At 42.9% G+C, this 21946-nt stretch overlaps 1 protein-coding gene across 4 annotated transcripts in view; it reads right to left on the bottom strand.

Moving 5' to 3' along the window:
- The window catches only part of arvcfb (ARVCF delta catenin family member b), a 309702-nt gene that overhangs the window by 87234 nt on the left and 200522 nt on the right, over positions 1–21946 (bottom strand). For 2 of the 4 annotated variants that reach the window (XM_084729087.1, XM_084729088.1), the window contains 3 exons: positions 17159–17302; positions 13046–13686; positions 4113–4618 (listed from right to left, as the gene is read on the bottom strand). In XM_084729087.1, the coding sequence (XP_084585213.1) occupies positions 4113–4618; positions 13046–13686; positions 17159–17302 (1291 nt within the window). The remainder of the gene's footprint in view (positions 1–4112; positions 4619–13045; positions 13687–17158; positions 17303–21946) is intronic. The other 2 variants (XM_084729089.1, XM_084729090.1) reach the window with 1 other exon arrangement.

Here is a 21946-nt window from a genome sequence, read left to right as displayed (position 1 = left end):
TTCAAAGTTCAGTGTTTTCGTTCTCACAGGCCATCGGTGTTAAAACTGAAATGCACTAATAATAAAGTTTAGGTACTTTAAACCAAATCATTCACTAAATATTGCTGTATATATTATGTGGCACCCAGAAATAGCCTTAACACAGATATGCACGTCTGTCTAGACTCTATCTCTCTTCTAGCTTAAAGGCCTGCCAAAGCTGCCCTATATGCATTTTTCATCCGAACGAGTGAGGCACTTTTTCACCCAAACGACACCTGCGAGCACCTGTCTGAGTGTCAGTCCACAAAACTGTAGACATCTCCTGCAGGATAAACAGGAGACAAATCCGTTTAATAATCGACATTTCCAGGATGGGAATTGCTGGAGGGCACAAACAGCCCAGAGCCTTCCGGGAGGGAAAACAGAATTACTCTGAACGGTACAAAGCTCTAAAAATACGAACGACTGGTCTGTCTGTCTTGTGTGTTGGAAAATAAAAACACTTCCACGTCACCCATTTTCCCCCTGCAGAAAACAGAGCTCTCTGTGGTTTTTACAAGGGGCAGCAGCACAAACTCCAACAGCAAACTCTTAAAACACATGGACTAAGAAAAGGGGCCTATATTTAAAACCTCATATTTAATTGTAGAAAAACACGGCCAATTCTGGCCACATGGGCTGAGGCTGTAAGCTGAGCTTGCATTGTGACTGGCCTGTTTTCACTGGGGCCAGAACTCTGGAGATGGAAACCAAAAGCTGGAGACAGACCGACAGACGGAGAGAGACGGAGAGGATAGGGAGAGAATCAGCGAGAGTGTAGATAATGAATGAAGGAGAGAAAAAATTAGATTGAGCGAGGGAGGGTGGATAATGAGTGAGAGAGGGAGGGAAGAGGAAAAAAAAAAGAAAGCCTCCCTCCATTCTGTCCTCCTTGTCTTGTGGTGCAGGGTTATTTTTAGCTACGATGGGGAGCAACACGCTGCTGTAAAGGCAATCATTTCTGCTGCGGCACAGTCATCGCTCACCGCGACATCTCTGTCACAGCAAAGGAAAGCTACACACACACAGACGTACTCACTTATGCATGCATGCACCTACAGTTCAAAAAGAATGTTTTTTAAAGGAGAAATCTGTAATATATTTACTGCAATAAATCAAAAAATGTCCATGATACGCCATCAGAGATCAAGGAAACATGTTAAGTTGAAATACTAACTTCTCTGACATGAATGCTCAAGCTGCAGTGTCCTCCTTTGAAATTTCTATTCTGGACTAGAAAAACCATTTTATGTTAGTCAGAGTTAAAATTAATGCTGAATGTTACCTGAGGGTCTGTTTATGAGTCATATGTTAAACTAAGCAATATGTTAATGAGTCTGGCAGGCAGTAAGGCAGGTACCCACTGAACTCCAACTCCAGAGTGTGTATTTTCAAATCAGTGGGTTTTTGCTTTCAGGATAATGGGCTTAACCTAACATTGAGAGACCACTGACAGTTATAAACAGCTTATCAAATTACAGTGTAGGACTCATTATCACTTGTTATTGTAATTTAATGATGTTGCACTGACCTGCGCTCCTGCAGAGCTCCTGCAGAGCTCCTGCAGCAGGCAGGCAGTCACTGAACTCTAACTCGAGGTTATTTTCAGAGCAGTGACCCCACTGTTCCAGAGTGTATTTTCAGAGCAGTGGGGTTTTGTTTTGGGGATATAAACATCTGATCAACTTGTGGGGGGATCGACTCATTGTTGGTTGTCAGTGTCAAGGTATAATGTTGCACTCTTCTCACGCTCATTTAGCTTCAGTGTTCCTGCAGCCTGCAAGTAACCTGCCTGAGCTTCAAGTCTGGGGAGGAGGGGTTGATGGGAGAAAACTCACTTCAAACATTCAATGATAGACCGATAGGCTATTAAATAGGGATTCAACCTATTTCATATTCTGTCTATGGCTCCAACTCGTTGAGAGTTTTGAATGCTAGGGTATATTTCTCCTTTAAAGGAACAATACCACTATCAATACATCTGAACTGAAGCGTCAATAGTAAATATCTTGTATTGATATTCACTCTTCACTCTCAGAGAACTTCACAACATGACATCCAGCAAGAAGCTATTAATAGCTTAAACAATTTTTTCTCCTAAACTGTAAAATTATCCAAAAAGTAAGCCCCTTCATGTCTTTGGGTTACTTTACAAAGGTCAAGTATCTCACTTTAAAGTGGTTCTCATTTTTCACACGGGTGCACAGAAAACAAAAGCCCCTTCTCGGATGGCGAAGTGTGCATACCAGCCAAAGTGTGTCGGGTCAAACCAATCATGTTGGGGATTAGCTGAGCACGCACGCACACACACGCACCACTGTATTCCCCAGTTGACATTTACCAGGTCAAGGAGAAGCAACCCTATCATGGCGTTTGAATCAATAGCTCCCCTTAAAGGAATTAAAACATATTTCATTACACAATGCAGCTAATAGCCTTTTCTCTGAAAAAATCAATGTTTATGTGCCATCTGCTTTTCTATGGAGCATCAGTCTACTTTCAATCTGTCCCTTTCTGCTCACAGCGCAGTAAGTCATCAAATATCACAATGTTTGTTTAAACTCTGGCTCTTGTAACCCTTCATTGAAAAGAAAAACTGGCTCTGTGACCGCCTAATAAGCTCATTAACGTTTGTTCCTCTTTTTACAAGTGGCAAGAAGAGCGATCTCCAAGACAATTTACTGAAAAAGTGTTTCCACTGGAATTAAACAAATGACTAATCATACACAGCTTTGAATGCATTGTTATCTCCCCTCACTAGTATATGGGGAGTTACACAATTCAGTGCTAATTCAGCAAGAACAGCATCTTTGCATATGGATTGCCTGGAGCACAAATATATCAGATAATGTACAGTAAGATGTGAAAAAGCACACTGTGAAAACACGAAAAAAATCTGCTTCTTAATATAGTATGACTCAGCTGTGCATTACTATGCAGAGAATGAGATTATGACAGCCAACTCTGTACATTCTTGGCTGGAATATGTAAGTAATGGGAAGTATGCAGCCAGTGATTGGAAAGGACTGGCATACTAAGGTACTATCATATCAGCTTAAAAGGCTTCAAAGAAGCACTTTCATACTTACTGTATGTGCAATAGAGTTGAGACTAATTAGGCAGACAGAGAGAGGGATCCTACAGTTGGTGGTGAAGACAGCCAACAGGCTTGGCTAAAACAGTGCTGTGCAGGTTGTTTCTGCATAATATAAGAATCCTTTACCTATGGCGGGGAATCTGTCAGTGATGTCTTACTTGAGAAATGTAATCAGACACACCCATAGGCAAGTAATTTCAACCACATGACAGATCTTTTTTAAGTAATTTGTAGGAAAATATGAATATGTAAGACTTCATAAAATGTTTTGATTGCACTGCAGTAGAACTGGGTGACGTGGTTAAGAAAAAATCACCATATAGGATAATGTTAATGTTAATTTCATAGATTGCCCTGCTTAAACTTCATCACATTCCTACACTTTTTCCAAAGTCAAGGCAAAGTGCAATCTTTTCTAGCACCCTACAGCTGTGGTAAATTCCATATGTATATACATTTACAGAAATGTGAAAAAGGAAAACACAACAAAGTTTCAGATTTCTATAAGTAGACTTGGCATCCAGTGCCTGGCTAAGCCAATCATTCAAACGATCACTAGACTAATAATTTATTTTTTTCATTTGTCGTTTTCAACCCAGTGCTCATTGAAACAGCATCTTCCCAGCATGTTGTCATCCTTTAGCCTCCAACTCACTGTTCCATTAGAGGGCACACGTCAAAAAACACAACCTGACAGATCACACCAAGCATAGCCACACATGCAGACTCAGAGTAGCAACTGAGTGGAATTTGTGCAAAAGGTAAAAGCAATTATACTTTCTGATTTATTTTATTTCTTTATCAAAAAAGAAGGCTTTTCAGTCAAATAGCAATTATTATTAATGAATGCCAATTTCAAGCAGTTTCAATCACTTTTAACTTGAAAACACTATATTTAAATTGAAGTGCTTTCAAGGATTTCCAGCACCTGCATGAATCCTGCACATTATTTTGAGTGTCTGTTGTTTGTTGTATTTGTGTTTATTATTCTTACCAGTGATGAGTTCTCGAACCTCCATGTCATTGGTCTTCCTCAGCAGACGGACAAGGGCCGGGATGCCGTCACAGTTCTTGATGGCCACCTTGTTGTCATTGTCTTTGCCATAGGAGATGTTGCGCAGGGCGCCACAGGCCTTGCGATGGACTTCAGATTTGGGGTGGTCCAGAAGCCCGACGAGAACAGGAATCCCTTTCAGCTGACGCACATCCTTCTTAATCTTGTCATTTTCATAGCACAGGTGCTGCAGGTACGCAGCGGCGTTGGACTTGACCGGGTCAATGGGGTGGCCCAGCATGGCGATGACCTCGGGGAGGTCCGGATCACGCCAGCGCGGGTCCTTGCGGATGCTGTCAATGGATGGCGAACGTCGGCCGCCCATGCGGTCCAGACTGGCCATGCTCCCTCTCTCCGGCTGGGCCAGCGGTGCCGAATACATGCCATGGATGTAAGGGTGGCGCTCATCGATCAGCTCCGCCTCGATGGGGTCATCTGGATACCCTCTGGAAGCCAAGAGAAGAGAGGACGGTCAGGACAACAGAGATGGACGAGGTAAATGGAGGGTGACTCAGACAGATTTGTCTGAGAGAAGAATTAGGCAGCCGGGGGAAAGACTTTGTGAGAAGCCAAGTGAGGTGAGAGCCACTGACTAATGAGGGGAAGAGGGAAAGCAGAGGACAGGGTGAGTGAGAGGTGAGGAGATGTGGGCGATGGAGGGTAAAAAGACAGAGAGTGAAGGAAGGGGGGACATAGAGATCTGCAGTTTGGATCTGTTATTAACAGGTCTGTCAGAAGGACCGCGGTGGCAATTCCCTGCAATAAGAGTGATACGGTAAGCAAGAGTTCTTATTATTCCTCGCTGTCAGGTGGCAGAAACAAACACGTCAGACTTCAACAAACATAAGTCTTGGAGGGAGTGATTGAGAGACAGGGAAAAGATTGCACAGAGAAGAAACAGGCTGCTCACAAAGAAACTGAGACAAAGGCAACACCAAAGAAAAAGCTTTGAAGGAAAGTCTTGTGAAGTTTTTTTTTAGGAAGCCACCATATACAGTAGAGAAGGGATTTGATGTCTTTTCCTCAGGGAACAGAGAAAAGAGCTGTGCTGTCCCCCCAGGGAGGACTATGAGCCCCTATGATGCCCCCGGGGCTCCCTTTGCTCACAGTGCCAAACACCGGCATGCAGTCGGTAAAATGTTAATGACCATCTCTCTGGGACTCCTCCGCTAGCATTAGCCTCATTAGCATCACTACTGTTAGAGCTGGGGACTTAAACAATATTGAGCTCTACTCATTTTCTGTGACGGAAATAAATGTTGTCCTCTGGGGGGAGGAGGAGGGGAGCTGATGTTTGAGGGTTTTGTAGGGGGTTCCCTACAATGAATCTCTATTAGCCGAGCCTCTCAGAGTGTATGATGTACGCTCTGTTCTCTCGGGTTCTTTACTCCAAAGGCAGCCTCATCAATTGTCTATGAGAACATGGGGGAAAATATAGGCGCTGAATTGCAATGACAGATCATTTGTTGCTCGAGTGCAGGCTACTTATTTCACTTAAGGCTCTTTAATCATAAGAACGATTTTTCACTTGTAGGACCAACCCCAATGATAGAGTCTGGAGAGTCATAATTTACACCGAAAGTAAAGTTGCAAAGACTGTTTTTCGAAACTTGTTTAACAACAATTCTTTCTGAACATGTACCAGTGAGTTGTCAGAAAGCATTGGAGAATGTTTGGTAGGAAAAGTTATGACATGACACGGAGAGAGGAATTTAATTAGGATTGTGTGCTTATGCGCAGCCTTTATCATCCCCCAACCCACCCCACAGCTTGAGACTTGTTTATCCTCGTTACATAATCCAGCTGGCCTCCTCTCACCATCTTTGATGTATGGTGGTTGGTGGTGCAACAAAATGGCGACGAACGCTGGTGGTTGGCAGGGAATTCCAGACCAAGCTCTAATTTTAATGAGTTTTATGTTAATTATGTGTTTTTACAGTTCTTCCCAGGCATGCTGGGGAAGATTGGGGGGGTGGCTCTGCGTGCCATCTCGCCTCCACTCTGGTGTATTTCTCTGTTGATTTTTCTTTTACACAAGCCTCGCAGTAACATATTGGCTTTTATGGCATGACTTTGTGCATTTTACGGCCAGGGAAATCAATACAAGATGAACTGGGAGAAAAACTGCCCGAACTATGTAACGAGATACTAAATCCCCTATTCAGAAGGATGGAAAGCGGATTAATAAAGATGGAGCGAGGCACCACCGCAGTCGAGTGCGCCACTGTGCCCACATTCTGCAAGCAACTTGAACCAAGTTCAAAGAACCACTGTGTTTGATGGTTGTGGCAAACGTTGCAGGACAAGCTTTAGGTGTCATGGGCACATGTCAAGAACAGCTGAGACTACGGAGGTCTAAGGTCTTGTGATTTAGAAGAGAAGTTGTTGCATTCACAAACTTTCTCATATTCTGAATTTTCTCTTCAGTATGAACACAATTTATGAGTTGTCCATAATGTATTAAACTACTTTGATAATCAATTAATATTTAAAGAATTTTTTCATGAAAAAAATCTCAGAAAACGCTGTTTTCAGCCTCTTAAATACGAGGATTTACCACTTTTCCTTGTGTCTTATCACACTGAATAGAATATCTTTGGGTTTTCAACTGACAAAACAAGACCTTTTAAGACATCACCTTGGACTTTGAAAAAGTGGGATGGACATTTTTCACTATTTTCTGACACCTAGATCAAACATGACAATTAACTTTAGTCTTTAATGTTATTTGATAACTGTAGTAGTAGTTTTCTGTAGTTTTCTGATGCCCTTGCCCAACTAAGCAAATGAAAAAAACAACAACTTTGAACCCTGATTATGACTTCATGTCAGCCGTATCTTAACATGCAGGTTTATGAAGACGCTGTGCAGGTGAACATCCTCTATTACAATGCCTGACAGTGCAACATTTCCTTGACCTCCTCTCTATCGATCGTCTCGCTGTGGCGAGACCTTTTTTTGGGAGGGGGCATTTTCATATCAAACCATTTCTTTTTTATTTCAGTGACAGTACGACCCCCAGATAACAGAACTTGTTTTTCCCATTCTTGACTTCAGCAGACCTCTTTTGATGCTGTTAGAAAGATAGACACTCCTTTATGGATCTTTCTTCAAACTCGCACACTTCTGCTTTTTACTCTTTGATGCCATTTTCATGAGTGACACATGGGTCAGGAAGCGTATCCTTATATGGTAAAACTGGAGTGTTAATGACTCCAATTTAGACTCATGAACTTACAAGCATTTGCTGAATCTGATGAGGCATGTTCATATGAGCCCATCTTTTGAAAAAAGTAGAAAATTGTTAGGATTATAGAAAAATGTTCTTGCACGAGGCCCATTGACTTGAACACATTCAATGTGTCTGATGGATCTCATGTATTATCACTGTTTACTCGCCCTTTAAAAGTAGTTTTTCCAGCTTTTGGAACATGTTGAATAGCCACAAACCTCTATAGGCAGCCTGGAACCACAGTATGAAAGGAGGGGCCAATCATGATCGTGATTACTGCACATCATTTAGAGAACGACTGCAGCTCTGAGGTTTGGCAGAAACTTTTCATCACAAACTGCATGGAAAAAAAGAGCGAATTTTGCAAATATGTGTGCACGTGCTGGTGGTTACTAAATGCTTCCTTGCGCACACCGACATCTAAGCACACATGCTCCCATACTCAGAGGCCATCATCCAGCTTTCGATTGCTGCAGGATATTGGACATGACAAGGCGATGGGAGGCAGGAATAACCCTCCTCTGAAGAAAGGGCAGAACACAATCTCAGCATCATCGCTGTCACACAGACCTGCATGCATAAACAGCATCTCTTCACTACACAGTATCAAGGCTTTCTCTCTCATTATCTGTCACACTATGTTTCCCGCACACTTTCTCTTGCGCGCGCACACACAGATGAGATGTACAGTTGAGCAGATCGTGGCTCATTTAGATCTGGGCCGATGCGGCGGGGCTTTTGGTAAAGCAGGCATCGCGCGGCTGAGTGATGGGAATGTCAGGATTTGCATTTAAATTGGCGCCATTGTGTGTACAGGGAGGGGTATATTCATGGGATGTGAAAGGGCTCTCTGCCGCGAGACGCGACGCTCCGAGCATGATTACAGCAGATCACTCTCCTCATGTTAATCGAGCTGCTAAATGTCCAGGCTATTTCTGTGTATCTCGTCTACATCTGCATGCTTGTTTTTCTACAAAGAATGGAAGAGAGATAAACAGATACGCCAGATATGAGATGTATTCATGTCCTCAAAACTTCAGCACACACGCTATTCTTCCTTTTCCTTCATCTTTTGTCAATTACTTTCATCATCCCTCAATGGCAGCTGTGCCTGACCCTCTTCTACATGCAGACCCATAAAAGGAGATCAACTGAAAAGGATTAGACGCTCGCAAGAAGATGTTTGCATCCCATATGTACATATAACATCTCCGCAGTGTTTATGAGCTTCTCACTGACTGTCCCTGTCGAGCAGATTGCTCATTTTGAATTATGGGCAATAATTGTTTTATGATGCACAAGAGTCTTTGCGGGACAGAGAAGAAAGAAGAGGAAGAAAAAAAACAGCAAAGCTGGAGTGTTTATGTGTTGCCTCTCTCTAATTTCTCAGGCTGTTCTGATGCCATTATCCACTGTCACCACTGCTTGTTTTCATTCAATTAAAGAGGAGTGACATCGCTCAGAAGTTTCTTCTATAATTAAGCAGATGCTTCTGAGAAACCTCGAACATGACAGAGGGGAAGTATAATATTAAACGGAATATTTAACTCTCTTGGCAGGATTGAGGAGGAGGAGGAGGAGGGGGATGACTTCCACGGGCCGTTCCCTATAGACACAACTGGATTAGAATGAGACACCCCCACTCCTCTCAATTAAGGGATGAGAGTGTGTGTATGCATGTGTGTGTATATGTGTGTGTGTGTGTGTGTGGTGACCCCTGTATGCAGGTGGGCAGGTGCAGTGGAGCGGGTTGCCCAAGGAGAGATGAACCATTAGAGATTGGCTTAAAGACGCCCCTGTAGTCTGACAGAGTTCAAAAGCAGCTATTAATCATGCTGGCATGAGGACACACACACACACAAAAAGGATGGGTTAGGATATGGGAAAAGGGAGTAAGATGCACTCACATCCAGACAGCGGGGGGTCAGGATATAGAGGGGAGACAGACACGTTCATTATCTGCAAAACCTGAGCAGCAAGAAAGGGAAAAGAGATGCCCTTCCCTTCCTCGGTAGCTGTATTCTTGCTGCTTTTGAGCAAGACGCACATATACTGTCTGTGCAAATGTAAAGACAGCAAAAAATATAGAGTCCTTGTGTCACAACAGCTGCCTCAGTTGTTATTATTTTGCTTGTTATGTCCCTCTGCTCCTGTCTCCAGCCACATTCACACCTCTCCAGGCCCATGCATCTCAATTAAGCTTTACTGTCATTCTCCACCTGTCCACCAGATGCCCTCAGACTTTCCCATCAATCCTCCCACATCCACCTGCTCACCCAGTCTCATTCTCCAATCGACATCTCAGTATTCCAGCACTTTATATGTAGATGCTGCATTTACCGCTGCAATTGACCACTGCCGTGTTACATCTACAGCAAGACTGGCCTATGAACAACTACATGTAAACAAGGGAGCTGCCATTTTTCACTTTTCTCTAATAAAAAAAGCACAAAACCTTTTTTTTTACCACTTTTCATCAGTCTTGTTATAAAGAGTCATGAATTACATGAAGTAAGTTAGAAAAAAAAAAAGCTGTCAGATTGTAACTGGTGCTTCATGACTGTGCTTTCGAGCCACCTCAGCCGGACTTGCTGCATTTGCCTTTAAGCCATTACACCATTTCAGTATTAAAATCAGTGAGCTGTTCCTTGCTGCCTCGTACAACTCGGCTGTTAACACAGCTAATGACACCCTGCTGAAGAATTATTCAATAAGACCCAAAAACTTTACCACCTCCATGACCGCTCACCTCCATCTGAGTACAGCGGGTGGGGATACATAATAAATACAGATGCTTCCATACAGGTGTACTGCATAAAGTGATTCATCCCATCATGCTCTGTAGCATAAATAAACTGCTAAACATCTCCACTCAGTTTTTCAGCTTGTTCCTTTAATTCACCGCCCATCTGTACATTAGGGCTCAGTTAGAGGTGTGCTCACACATCCACAGGACTCCAGAAAGAAATGATGCATTATCATTTCCAACACATGATGGACTCCAAGGCGGGGACAAAATGAGTGCTTGGTGCCAACGCAGGAAGCCGTTTTAGCACTAAACATCTTCATTTTTGTCTGAGCATTATTGAGAATGATAAGCTGTAATTAAAGCGCTTTAATTCCCAGATTCATTACAGCACTTTGGAGTCGCCGCTCCCTTCTTGAAAGAATACTAATCGCAGTGTGAGTGCACCGGGGAGCCTGGGCACTCTGGGAGGGCTGACTGTCACTGTTCCTGGGAAGAAAAAAAAAAAACAAGCTTGTAGTGTGCTGATGTTTTGGTGATTTGATGTCAGGTGATGTGAGTGCAGGAGAAACGCAGGAAAGAAGAAAGGAGGAAATATCTGGGATTTATTTTCTGTTGCAATTAGCCAGGCAGCAGTCAGTCAAGAGTGGCTTCAAGCGTGTGTGTTTGTTTGGGCATTCATGTTAGCAGCTGTCTGTGTGTGCATGTTTGTGTGTCGGCGTGTGTGCGTGTCTGAAGCAGTGTATGTGGCTGTTAGGGCTGTGTTGTGACACATGTAAGGCAGGCTACAAATTGCCTGTCACAGCAAGCGCCTCTCACTAGGCGGATGGGGGAGTGACTCATTTTCTAAAGATGTGGATTTTTATTGAGTGTGTGTGTATGTGTGTGTGTGAGAAAGAGATCCTGTGACTGTAAGTGTCAGAATGAAGTCAAAAGTGTGTAAAGACAGAAAGTCTGATTAGGCATCAGCTCTTAAGTGCCTCCTGCACATCGATGCAGGGGCCTTTAAATCCAGCTAGAGTGTACTTCTTGATTAAGAAAAGTCAAAAGGCAAACTTTATGCTCTGCTAAGAAGCCAAGCAACCTGGATTCTGCATCACTTTTGACACACAGACTTAAAAGGATAGTTTGGATGATCCATAATCAGCAATGAACTGCTGTTGACAGGGTCATGGTGAAAAACACCCACTGAAAATAATCAATATCAGTTTATAGTGTTATTAATTGTTATTTTTAGAATATTTTCACTCCTTTACATTGCCTTCAGACAGCCTTTTCTGAGAAACTGCTGTTATATAAGCCAAATATCACTCTCTGCAAAGCCACCAGACTCCTTAAGGAAAATCAGTCATTTTAGCTCACAGAACACTGGAGTTGCTGGTCTGCTACGCATTGATCTGTTAGATTATTTGTGTTGATGTGTGACTTCTGTGTTTGAAAAGGCTTGTCCAGATTCACTGAATTTGCATAATAACTAACTAACAAACCAATCCAAGCAGCACTAGTCCAGCAACTTCTGTGCACTGCAAGGTATTATCACTGTTTTTCCGTAAGGAGTCTGGTGGCATTGGAGAGAGCACTGTTTGTCTTATATAGAGGGTATGCATGTGATTTCACAGTAGGTTGGGTGATGGCATTACACCCACAGAGTGACAAAAAGACAACAATCTAAAATGAGCAAATAGAGATAAATAATTTGCAGCAATTCCCTAAAACTACTGAAATCCAGGTAGTTAAACATGGATTTACCGCTGCCATTGCCTGTCAAGTATGTTGGATTTTTGGGTAAAATTCCTTAAATTATATACTGTATTGACTTATACTTAGGAATTAAATATTTAGCATCAATCACACATCCTCAACACCACTGCCTGAGAACATGTCTGTCTCCTTTTACTCTCCTTTTAACATCCACAGTCTTTCCTGTCCTGTTCTGTCCTGTCTCTCAGCCCCCATGGCTCCATATAGATCTGGCTCTGGGCCCAAATATTGTGCCTTCAGATTGAAAAAAAGTGCAGAAAACTTAAAAATATCCATCTGCCACAGATCACTGCTCAAAGAGAACACACTTCCCACTGACTCAACTTCAAACCCCTGCTTCAATTTACTTGAGGGTGGACATTTTTTCCTGCCCCCCCTTTCAGTGGCAATGAAATGATTGGAAGCTATTAGGACACAAAAGTCCATTTTGGGATCTTATTGTTGGAGGCTAACTGGCTTTTTTTTTCAGCCCACTCGAGCCAGGGGTTATAGTCCTCTCAACACAGGTTGCACACAAAAGGAAAGGCTTTGAAAGATAACTGACAAAAGCCTTCTGTCCTCTCCCGCTCTCCCTTCATCCCTTCTATCCTCCCTTCCCTCCCTCATCATGTCTCGAATCATCTCCGCCTCTTTACCTCTGACACAAACACTTGTTCACTATCCATTTGCAGTAAAATAGCAATCAAAGACTTGTTTTTTTTTCTCTCTTTCTTTCTCAAGCAAGTTGCTCAAGGAGAAGAGACATCTGTTTACTTGTGCACGGTGTAATGTAGTCTTTTTTATGGCGAGAACAAGACAAGTATTCTTTATTCCCTCTCATCTTAACAGGCCTGATCTCCTCTCATGTCAAGGCAAAGTCTACGCTCATGCATATGAACAAGAACTCACTGTCCAACATAAAAAGACTAACATGTATACTGTATGAACTTGCACACCTTCATGAAACTGTTATCTCCTGTGAGCTCCGCTAGACTGTCAGGTTTTTAAGTATTAACACCAGGGACTGATGAATAAAAACAACTTTTATGCAGATTCATCGGTGTAATGTCTTTGCTCTGAGGTAGAAAAGCACATCATGTGTCCCTTTTTAAAAGCAAACCTCCAGTCTCTGATGTTTTTATCATTTATCCTCACCTGACTCGAGGCCCATCACGAAGAGGTTCCCGGTGGGTGCGACCCCGGTTGGCGCCCTGCAGGGTGCGTCGGTTGGCAGTGGAGTAGTCGGGTTCCAGCTCATACGGTTCCTCCTCCTCAGGGCCCAAGCTGCGGCGATCATCCTCCAGGCCATATGGCTCGGGCTGGAAGCGCTCAGGCTGTGAGCGGTTCAGATCCACGGTGCTGCTACCCATAGGCACCTGGGGCTGGGCCACATGGCCATAGTCATCCTTACGAATAGGCAGCGTGTAGCTGTTCTCCGGTCGGTAGCTGTTGGGCATGTAGGGGTAGCGTGGTGGCCGGAAGTTGACGCCCCGTGACAGGCTGCCGTAGTTGTCCGTCAAATCGGCGTACCCGTCGTGCAAGCCGTAGTGGCGAACGTACTGGCTCTCGGGCGTCTCGCCGTATGAATCATTGTAGGAGTTGTTGTAGGAGCGTGTCAGGGTGGAGGTTGCTTGGGGCGTGATGAAACGGTCGCCTCCATTCTTCATGTAGCGCCGGTCGATGGAGTCGGTGTAGCTGCCTAGTGGAGATGAGCCTTCAGGCAGGGGCAAGCCATCAGGGCCCAGGGGCACCTGACGCACCGTCCGTGTGGTCACCGTCTTCACCATCTTAGTCACCTGTGGAGGGGAACAGATTCAGCTGTCAGACAGTGTGGATGACATGACAGGATGATATTACAGCAAACCCAGCTGACATGTCACACTCAGGCTGTCCACTGAACAAAGATATTTCTCCTCTATCTATCTGATCAGGGACACTGTTAGAAGGCCAAACAGTGACAGAGGCAGACAAATAAACAAGATAAGTTTCAAAAAATTGATTCTTGGTGTTCATAAACATACATCTGAGCCCCAAAGCAGAGGAAATCTTATCCATTTGAGTTAATTCAATCAAACTTAGTTCTACTCAATTTTCCAAGCCTGGGGAGTATTGTGACGCATTATGATGCCATAAAAACTTCATTTCATAAAATAATGGGCTCTTAAAGACTCAAGCAACAGGCTTGGGTGGTATCATGGTTTCCAGGGTACTTGGAAATCCTGAAGACATGATTTTCCAATGCCATTAAAAATGCATACGCACCTCTTCTTATTAAACAGACATAGATGCACCTCTACTTTTACAGGATTTCTTCTTAAGGATTCCCCTCTTCTTATATTTTACAATATAGTATTTATTTCTATTTTTCGATCTGAGGATAATTAAGTCAATCAATACTCAAACTAGTATCACTATAAATTTCAATCAAAATGGCTGATCTTATTTCTTCTCTTGTTGTTCCAACTTCCATAAAATGTGGTTAAAGTTCTAATATTTTACTCCTCCTTTTGTTGGCGACGCTCTCCAAGCCACTCAAGAGCCCCTGTTTGAAAACCACAGCATTAAATTATAAAGTTGAAAAGGTCAGTACACATGCTATTAATAATCTGTTAAAAGAGCAACACTGTCAGCCAAATCTGAACCCAAAATATTTCATAATAAGCAGTGAGTGTTTTGGTAGACTGAGTCTCCTGGATTGTGCTCTAACAGAGCCATCTTGACGTGCTCCAGCTCCACTGGACCTTGAATCCTTTCATTCCCTGAGGGAGCAGGGAAGCATCACAGTGTAGCTGGAGAACCTGTGTGTATCTCTCTCTCTCTCTCTCTCACGCTCGCTACATCCTATAGCTAAATAACTCTGCTTCCTCTGCTGTCTCTGAGGCTGTCTGACAGCAGAATTATAGACAGCAAACCCCCCCCCCCCCCCCCGCCCCCCCCCCCCCCTCCCCTCCCTCCCTGGGCTCTCCACCCATACAGAAACCAATTTGCTGCCCAGTGAATTCTGCTGTGGCCGATAATTGGCTATTTTGTCCGCGGCTATAAATTCATCTTCAAAATTAATGAGGTTGATGAAAATTAATCGTCATCTGCAGGGGTGCAGGTCTGATGCAAGTCGTGTTGTGCCTGACAAGGTGTTGCGGAGAGGTTCATTCCCACTTGACGAGCGTGGATCACTCGTCTGAATTTCTTGGGCAGAAGAGGGGCAAAAAAAAATACTCCTGCAAGTGATGGGTTTAATATCAACACCGGCCTTCTTAATTGTATTAGGTTTTCTTTACTTTCCCATCAATGCCGTAATTTAGATTTTAATCAGGAGCGGGCAAAGGCATGTAACAATATCAAGAAACCACAAACGAAGCATTAACCCTCGCTACAGCGGAGGGTGCCAAGAGCAAAAGCACAAAACAACAAATCGCTTGTTCAACACGGCATCCTCATTAACTTGGTTGAAACAAATAGAAATCTTCACTGGCCTTGTTTCTTGATTACACCCTGACTGTGAGCTACATAACAAAGCCTATTTCAGGAACGCCAAGGTTCATTTCCATGTTCAGAGTAATTACTGAGTAATTTACGTTTGTTTCTGATGCCAGGCCGCCTTGGCTTTGCACAGTTAAAAATAAAAAGCTCATTTGCTTGATTCACATTAGCTTAAGCATATGTATGACCTTGGAATAACAAGCTCGCTTCCATCCTCTTGATTAACACTCGTAAGCCATGACAGAGCCCAAAGCAGGCTGCTCTGGTGTTCAGATCGCAGCCTCAAGGGGACTGTAGGGGCCACAGCTAAATGTCATTGAGATTACTTCGGCATACACCCGTTCTTGAGAATTGGGATAAATCATGTCCTACTGAAAAAAAACTAGGATTTATGTATATAAAATATATATTTATTTCAAATTTTCTTTCATTGCTAAACTTGTCCTGTGCCAGAACACACCCTTGTCCCAGACAAGAAGCCTTCAAAATCAAAAGGGCTATTATAATCATTTCTGTTTTAAAATTGATTTTTTTAATGAAAATGTTGGTTCTTTAAAGTTGCACCCCAGATTTATGCCAACTCCATTAGATTTTTACATGATTTAATCTGGCATAAAGGGGTTAGCTATACCCTCAGGTCCGCTGTCTCACTCCCTGGCTTTAAAAAAAAAAGGAAGGAATACGTCTTTTTGTTAACTCCGTAAGACATCAGCTCCATCACATTTTCTCATCTGATGGAGATGATGTCTACATTTCATAAAAAATTTAATCACCAGGAGGTTGGCCAATTATAAAGTTTGATCTAACAAAATAGACTTTCTCACCACACTTGAGGAGTAAAAATCACCCCCCCCTAAAAATACAGTTTCAGTTCTCAAGTAATATTAAATAACAATTTTAAGTTATTTTCTGATACACTTCCTCAATTTCCTGTGAGATATATCTTCACAATGGGACCCATATTCATAACTGGCAACTCTTTATTTATCATCATATTTTATTCTATTATTCTCTTCTAGCTGTCAGTTGAGAGGGGAACACGTTGAATGCTGCAGCTTCCCAGCCTTGACATACCCTGCCGCCTTGTACTAACACAGCTTTTTAGGCGATTTGCAAGGGCTGCAAAGGGAGCCATCACACAGCTTTCAAACAGTCTTTGATGTACGCTCAAGTTCACAAGGCGTTAAAGCATCGCGCAAGGGTAAACTGGGATGGGGGAGGTGAGGGACCTGCGTTTCAAAAGGGACGTCTAAAATATGCTGAAGTGGGGTAAACAGGGCTAAAAGAGAATTGTTGAAACGGTGTAGAGTGTGAGCGTTTGCACATGTGAAGTACTATATAGGTCTGTACATGTGTATGTTTGGAAAGTCCCGCCTGCACTGAAAAGTATTTGAGACAACCACAGGCTGTTAGATGCTGGCCTTAACTGTTTACCAAACTGTTAAAAATGGAGGGAAAGGCAGCAGGCGTCAAACTGTCCACTTTACAGCACTGTAAGAGGTTTCACAACCTCTGCGGCATTCACTTTATTGAGAGCTTAAATGGACACGGTGGCCAGGGGGTTAGTGGGAGAGGATGAGGTAGTAATTCAGATTTTTAAGAAGCCTGTGATTCATTTACAGCCCATCTAAAGAGCAACTGCGAGGGTGACTGAAGTAGAAATTGCTAGTTTCTCCATAATGCTAGAAAGTGGCTAAATGTGGGCATCTTAAAAACATGATGTTAGAGGAACAGGGAAGCAGGCAGGGGGAGGGGGAAACACAGCAAACTAGGTCCGGCGGTCTTTACTGGTTCCATCTCCAACGGGGTGGGTGTCGAAATGGAGACCGGGGTGGGGGTCCGGGTGGCAGGCCTGGACTCCACTAACAAGCTGTCGGTCACCATCACTGGCTGGTAGGTGCGGCGGGTGATGGTTTTGACTACTTTGGTCACCTAGAGTTGGAGGGATGGGTGGGTAGAGCTCTCAGTAAACCATGGATGTAGTTCCACCCCGTCATTATGGCTCTATGCCGGCGGCAACCGTGGCCAGAGATGTTATGTTTGAGTGACACAGAAACTGAAACGTGGCTAATGGTATGCCACTAGTGGTTCAGAGGCATATGTCGATCAGTAGAGTGGTATGTCGCTCATTTAGTGGCATATGCTGAATTCTACAAAGGTATGTGCCAGTTGTGTTCCACTGACACAATGGCAGGTACCTCTCTGAAGTGAGCCCACCATCAGACTGTCAGCCCAATGCATATGAAAATTAATTTAATATATTCTAGGAGATATACCCAAAGCTAATATTGGAGCTCATCTTCCCTAACAGGACTGACTAATTGAAAACAGAAGTTTACAGCCAACTATCCAGCATGATGTAATTTGACACCAGGTCAAGCTCCAATATTAGCTTTAAGATATATGAGATTAATTTTCATATGCATTGGGAGGACAGTCTGACAGTGGCCTCACTTCAAAGTGCAGATGCCACTGGGAAAAGTCATGCACCAGTAGAAGACAAGTGGCATACACCTCTGTAGACGTGTGCATATGACACTGAATGAGCAACATACCACTCAAGATATCAGCATATGTCGCTAAACCACTAGTGGGACACCATGATCTGCTGATATGTTTTTGTTTGTCCATCCATCCATGTGGCCATCCAATTCTTGTGAATGTGATATCTCAAAAATGCTTGGAGGGAATTTCTTCAAATTTGGTACAAATTCCCAAGATGAAGTCATGGAAACCTGATAGTTAAATTTCAGTGTGACCTAAAAACAACTGAAGAATTCATACACTAATTATGAGTGCAACTACATAAATACTCATCGCTCCAGAGCCCAAAGTGACGTCATCAAATTGCTTCTTTTGTCCAAGCAACAGTCCAAAACCAAAAGACGCTTCATTTACTGTCACAAATGACAAAGAAAAGCAACAGATTTATGAAGCTAGGTTCAGCAAATCACACATTTTTGCTTGAAAAAATTACTAAAACAATCATTGAATTATTGAAAGTAGTTGAAGATTATTTTTCTTTTGACTGACTAAACAATTAGTCAACTAATCATTGCAGCTTTATTTCACAAAGATACCTAATAGCATAAAATGATGAAGTGATGTCTTCTCAATGTCTCCTCTTTGCATATTAAAAGAGTCTGGACAGACATGGGCGTAAACTGCAACTTGACTGGTTGGCAGACGCACACAACCGCGAGGTGGTAACTGTAGTTTTATGTCTGTAATGCACACGGCTGGAAAATGACACAACCCTGCGCACTTTTAAGCCACATATAGCTGAATGCAATTTGTGAGAGGAGGATAGAGGAGTGTGTTCTCGCTCTGCTCCAGTGACTATTTTTAAAAACTGCTTGCTGAAGTCAGGAGAGAGTCTGACTGAAATAAAACAAAGTAATGCTCTCTGACTAGAAAAAGTGTCTGTTCTTTATTCTGTTCTACTCAACAGTGACACTTCATTTCTCACAACAGCTGTACCTGATAAACCATCTCCTACCTACTCAAGGTTGGCTCCCCAGTGTGTGCAGGGGTAGTGAAAGTGCTTTTATTTGTTTGTGTGGTCTGCCTCGACTCTCATTAGCTCATATCCAGAGGAAGGAGGAGGAATGCTGCTTTTATTGGCCCAGCTGAGCTCTTCCTCCTACATGACTGGTGTTCCATTCAGAGTGTCTGCCAGCAGGAAAAGAGGCCTGGATGATGGCCAAGGGAAAGCATGGCATGCTGGGACGGGAGGACGGGACGTGGATCTAATTGAGCGCATACATGCATTCAGGGTCCGGGCCAATTCACTTTGAGCTGAATTGATTGAAAATGTAAATAGAACCAGCAGTTAATCTGCTACTGAAAGGCCGTTCATTGTTGTTTTCCAACTGTATATGAAAAAAACGTCCCACATTAACTGAATTTGTCAGCTGAAACTTACCATGACCCCTCAGTACACACACACACACACACACACACACACACACACATACACTGGAAAGTACAACACAGCTGCGGTCTCTTTTCACTGACAATGGGCTTCATGCAGGAAGTGATTTATGAATAAATTTCCTCGTATTTTTGTTTGTTTCCACAGTTTGTTTTTATTTTGTCAGTGCCCACTGATTTCTGTGATTCACCAGTGTTTTCTTATACTTGCTCGTGTCTTTGTTAAGTTTACAAGTGCTCAAGAGCACTCCTACCAAGGTAAGAAAAAAAACAATTGGTTAGTCACAGTCCACTAATTGTTTGTCCAACACCAGGAAGATCAAGTTAAAAAATATCTAAATATTTATAACTATTATTTATCATAATGATTATTATTTATACAGAGCAGTTTATTATCATTTTTTATATTTTGGAGGGCTTTTATGCATTTAATATTATTTATAGGACAGCTGAAGATATGACAGGTAAGGGGGAGAGAGAGTGGGGGAATGACATGCAGCAAAGGGCCATGGGTGGGAGTCAAAGCCACGGCCACTGCAGAGGACTCACAGCCTCACAGGACGAACGCCCAGCCAACTGAGCTACCGGAACACCAGAGTAGTTTCTGACTGCTTTTGCGTGAACAAACAAACAGCTTAAGGCTTACAGCTTGATTCCACCGGGCCTGGATGTGTCTTGTTAAGGCTGCACCACATCCACCGCAGGTGATCGCTGTTATTCTACATAGTGCTTGTGATTCCACCTGCAGCGCCCTCCACTTCAAATACACACCGTCTCAACTTCTGACAGATGCTGTGTCAGTGTGCATGGAGCAGATCGAGCGGGCAGGAAGTCAGACACAGAAACTCCGTAGAGAATCCGGTCAATTATCTCTTAAGTATTTTTATTACTGGTGCTGTGGGTATAAATACCGGTCAATTTTCAAAATGAAAGACGCTGTGCAGTGGAATCAAAGGGTTAATGATGTCATGTTTTACAAGGTCTTCTCACATCAATTTCCTCCTTCACAATTTTGCTGCTTTTATCTATTTTACATCAGCATGTATTCAGTGTGTTAGTTGTTTTAGACTGTTGGTCAGACAAAGCAAGTAATTTGAAGATATCTATGGAGCTAATAAATTGACTAAATTAATTAAAAGTTATCAGACCAGTCAAAAAAATAACTAAATACTTAAATAAATATATTAAATCAATATTTATATAAATATGTAGATTTCACTACTGCTGAGGATCCTCTAACAGCCTTTTTTGGTGGCATCTCTCCAGTTCTTGGCTATGTGCCAGAGTGTTTGCGCACCCAGCCTTATATATTGTGTGAAGGGGGCGTTACCTATGCTAATAATAAACAATTGACCACGCCTCTCCAATTTATGATCCTGTGGGATTCATCATTCAGCACACCTGGGATTTGAATGGCTGAGAATGTTTGGTGCATCTGGAGTTGACTTCTCTTATTTTTTTTTCTCTTAACAAAAAATTAAGACAATTAAAGAGAATAACATCGCTTCATCTCCCAGCATTCTCACTAGTAATATTGCTGATAATAAATCAGCTAGAAACATGTTTACCACTGAAATAAACTTTTTGCCTGCAAATCAGGAAGATGGGAGAAGCTTCTGTGTTTCATCTTCCAACAGTCAGATGGGGGATAACCATCAAGGGAAAGGAGTGTGTTAGCATTAGACAGTATGGCAAGACTTTGGTTCAAAAGAACAGATAAGCACATAAATAAAACTGTGAGTTGCTGAGAAATGCAGCGAGAGATAGAAAAGGAGAGAGGGTGAAAAACAACACATGAAAGTGAGCTGGAGAGAGGAGCTGCAGAAAGGAAAAGAAGACAGAGAGGAAACTGAAGTGGAGGGGTTTCTTTTGAATAAACTCTTGGATGGGTCTGGATCTATTTGCCACCGCAAAGGCATGAGACGCCGGCTTTCCGAAGTTCACCCTGAGCATTAATCTGCTTTTCTCCTCAAAGTGACTTCCAGAAAACACCCGATCCTTCTTCCCAGCAGGGTGCAGGCCCTTAAAAGGGGCGTCCTTCCTCTTCCCTTCCTCATCAGAAAAGCCCTTGATTAGTGCAATGTTTCGCTGCACGTTTTGTGTGCGCTGCCATCAAGAAGTTCTGTGTATGAATGCATAAAATTATGTGAGTGTTGAGTGAGTGTGTGTGGCCAATCCCCTCACAGTAAACAGGCTGGAGGGCAATGGGCCCTCCCTGATGAGGGATTAGACCAGGCTTTTTAATTACAGTTTCACAGTCCCTAGAGTAGGAGCTCCACGCAGCTCTCTCCACTCCTCTGGAAGCCTACAGCAGCAGCAGAAGCCGACTGTGGCAACGTTTACATCTGAATCCCAGGCAAAATGCTGCGGTATAAGCTTATCTTTGAGGATATGTCTCAAAATGCGGAAGCAAAAAGGAAGAGCTCCCAACCCCCACCTCAATCCCTAAGATGTCGTAGATTCACCAGATTTTTTTTTTTTTAAGTGGAAATCCGTCGTGGAATCTGTTGGGAATTTGTTTCTGTGCACAGAAAGTGATGAATTCAAACATAAAAGTGGGGTGCAGACTGTCTTCTAACACACAATGAACAGGCACACACTTGAAATTCTTTAACCTGACACCAACAGGAAGACATTCTGGTT

This window comes from Lutjanus erythropterus, chromosome 10, assembly GCF_056507025.1.
Source record: "Lutjanus erythropterus isolate fLutEry1 chromosome 10, fLutEry1.hap2, whole genome shotgun sequence".
NCBI lineage: Eukaryota > Metazoa > Chordata > Actinopteri > Lutjaniformes > Lutjanidae > Lutjanus > Lutjanus erythropterus.
This window is presented reverse-complemented; position numbering and strand designations above follow the sequence as displayed.